We start from the raw sequence: 2,694 nt of genomic DNA on the forward strand, positions 1-2,694 counted from the left end.
TTGGCCTCTTATTTTTGGGCTTAAATGCCCAAAGATATAATAATATAGCACGAGAACTTAACAAAAAAATATGAGTCATCCTATCAAATCACAAGCACATTTCTAGGACGAGAATTTAACAACAAAATATGAGCAATCCTATCAGATCACAAGTGCATTTCTAGGCAAAAATTAATGCATTCACAATGTTAATTTAGATTCTCACTCATCTACACCTCTACAACCATTATGCATTAGGCAGGAACTATGATGCATTGCGTCTCTTGTTACAACTAAAATCAGTCACTTTCTAAAGTTAAAATGTCAATTTATTTTTAAATTATTTTTTACATGTTAATTGTTTAATTTTGATTTGCTAACCCTTATTTTTCCAGGGGTAATTTTGATTTATTCATACAAGAAATTCAAAAAATTAAATTCTGGAAACTTCTTCAGATATTTTGATTTATCCATACAAGAAATTCAATAAATTAAATTCTGGAAACTTCTTTGAAATCTGTGGAATGTTGTTCATAGCACTGGAAGCTTCCCTTTGTAACATGACTTCCTCCTCCAATGATGAATTTTTCGCTTTCTACCTCTGGGGGACAATTTTGGGCATTTGAACAAGGGGATTTGGATCTAACAACAATCCAATGGCCACTTTGGGGTCTTGAAAACCAATCAGGCTTCTCACATCCCACAGCCAATGAGGCTAATCTTTCCTTAGCTGAAAGTCTCTTGACGGGCTCCTTTTTCTCCCTTGTTACTCCACCATTAACACAAGATCTTTGAATGCCTAGTGACAAAATTGGGACAGATTAACACAAACTAGAAGAAGAGGTTGAATACGAACCAGGGCTCCCGATTTCTAAAGTGCTTGTAGGAGGCTGAGGAGCCATTTTCACATCTGTCTCACAGCAAAAATTGATCTGAGAGAGGAAAGGATGTTTCAACAGCAGTCCACCTCTATTTTGAATCTTTATGGAAGCACTTCTCAAGAAAATCTCGGCCTTGAGGAGAAAGATAGTCGGGCAATTGAGGCAGGTCGTCTATGCAACCAATTCAGTACATGGTTGCAAGGGGGTTCAAACCGGTGCCCCACGATGCCATTCCAATGGCCATTTCCACAACTGTGTAGCTAAGAGACCAAATATCTGAAGATGGCCCCTGCTCCACCTGATTCACCACTTTAGGAGCCATCCATAGAGGAGTGCCTCTTAAAACACAAATTACCCCCTTTCCCTCTATTCTCCTGGCAAATCTGAAGTCCTCGATCTTAACCATGCCAACGGTTCCCACAAGAACATTTCTTCCCTTGATGTCATAGTGCACAATCCCTTGCCCATGGAGGTAATCCAATCCACGGAGAATATCACTTGTTGTGGATTTGATCACCAACACCAGTCAAATAGAACATCACTTCCTGCATCTCGCGTGCTCAATTAGGAGAGACATGAAACATGTTGTAGCAGCCCCTGTTGCTACATCGTCTGAGTTGTTTACTCTATTACTGTTGCATCCAACAGATGGAGGAAGGGCTTTGTTCACATGAGTGGAAGCTGAAGGATGCTAGAAATTGGTACAGTTTCCACTCAGAAAATGCTACATAAAATTTCACTGCACCAAAATGAAATGGGATTGAGCTACTCAACATGCCTCTCTGTGGTGTGGAGTTGAGCACAGGCTAGTTTCCATTATTTCTCCCTTTCAAAAACCTATTAATTTGATTTTAAATTTAAGAATGAATAATTGTAAACTATACTATTATATAATATTGATATAAACTATAGTGAGACAATTGTTGATAATGAGAGGGTGTTTGAAAGTATGGTCCTTGTGTGCATCTATAATTATGTCTACAAAGAGATTTATGTTTATTTTCATGATGGCTATGCTTGATCAGGTATTTAGATCTTAATGTTCATGATCTCATAATTGATTCTACTCTTAAAAGAGTTTAATTTTTGTATGTTAATTTTGAATGTGGGTGCTGCCACAAAATAGGATGAAACTATGGTTGTAGGAAAAATTTGTTGATTTACATTCTAACGGCTACTCACAATCAGTCACTCACGGCCACTCTTAAACATCGCACACTAAGGGAGAAATTAAGCTTGAAAAAACAAGTCAACTTTGACTATTTAACACTTTTAGCCTAGGAATCAAGTCTTAGAGTGTGATGTTTAAGTCACCCCATCACAGATAGTTTCACAGTAGTTCCCTGACTCGGGCTGTTGTGACACTTGATGGAAGAATAAACTATTATTGGGACATCTACAGAGACATCTGCTTGAACCAAAAATGAATTTGTGCATTAAGTTTGGACTTTTTATTCCTCAAGATGATGAAGGCACGATTGTGGGTGCTGTGAAATAGGGTATTGCACTTCTGCTTGAAATTCGACATTGTGTTCATTATGGATATATTTCTTAATGCCTAAGGCTAATGTCACCAATCTGTTCTTAAGCAAAAATGACGAAAACTCCCAAAACACCCAAAACTGGTTTACCAATGAAATGGGGAAAACTCAAGATTTGTGCCTATCGAGTGAAACGGGAAAATGTTTGCCAGCATTTTTTTTATAACAATTGTTACCGAATTTGACGGAATGGGCCTAGCAACAGAGGGAACACAAAATTTTTGAGCTTTTCTTTTGAGATTTACAATAGAGTAACAATTGGTTCGAAGCTTCTCATCTTATCAAGGGTGTTC

At 37.7% G+C, this 2,694-nt stretch overlaps 1 protein-coding gene across 1 annotated transcript; it reads right to left on the bottom strand.

The window, feature by feature from the left end:
• Positions 1-470: 470 nt before the first annotated feature.
• Positions 471-1,266, bottom strand: LOC149580008 (mitogen-activated protein kinase kinase kinase 3-like). The gene is made up of 3 exons (XM_089802997.1): positions 1,074-1,266; positions 836-889; positions 471-778 (listed from the first exon to the last, which is right to left on the bottom strand). The coding sequence occupies exons 1-3, from the start codon at positions 1,264-1,266 to the stop codon at positions 471-473; spliced, it is 555 nt and encodes a 184-aa protein (XP_089659123.1).
• Between the last annotated feature and the right edge of the window lie 1,428 nt (positions 1,267-2,694).

Source organism: Cupressus sempervirens, chromosome 1 (genome assembly GCF_028749045.1).
Source record: "Cupressus sempervirens isolate cs-2001-9-10 chromosome 1, ASM2874904v1, whole genome shotgun sequence".
Lineage (NCBI taxonomy): Eukaryota > Viridiplantae > Streptophyta > Pinopsida > Cupressales > Cupressaceae > Cupressus > Cupressus sempervirens.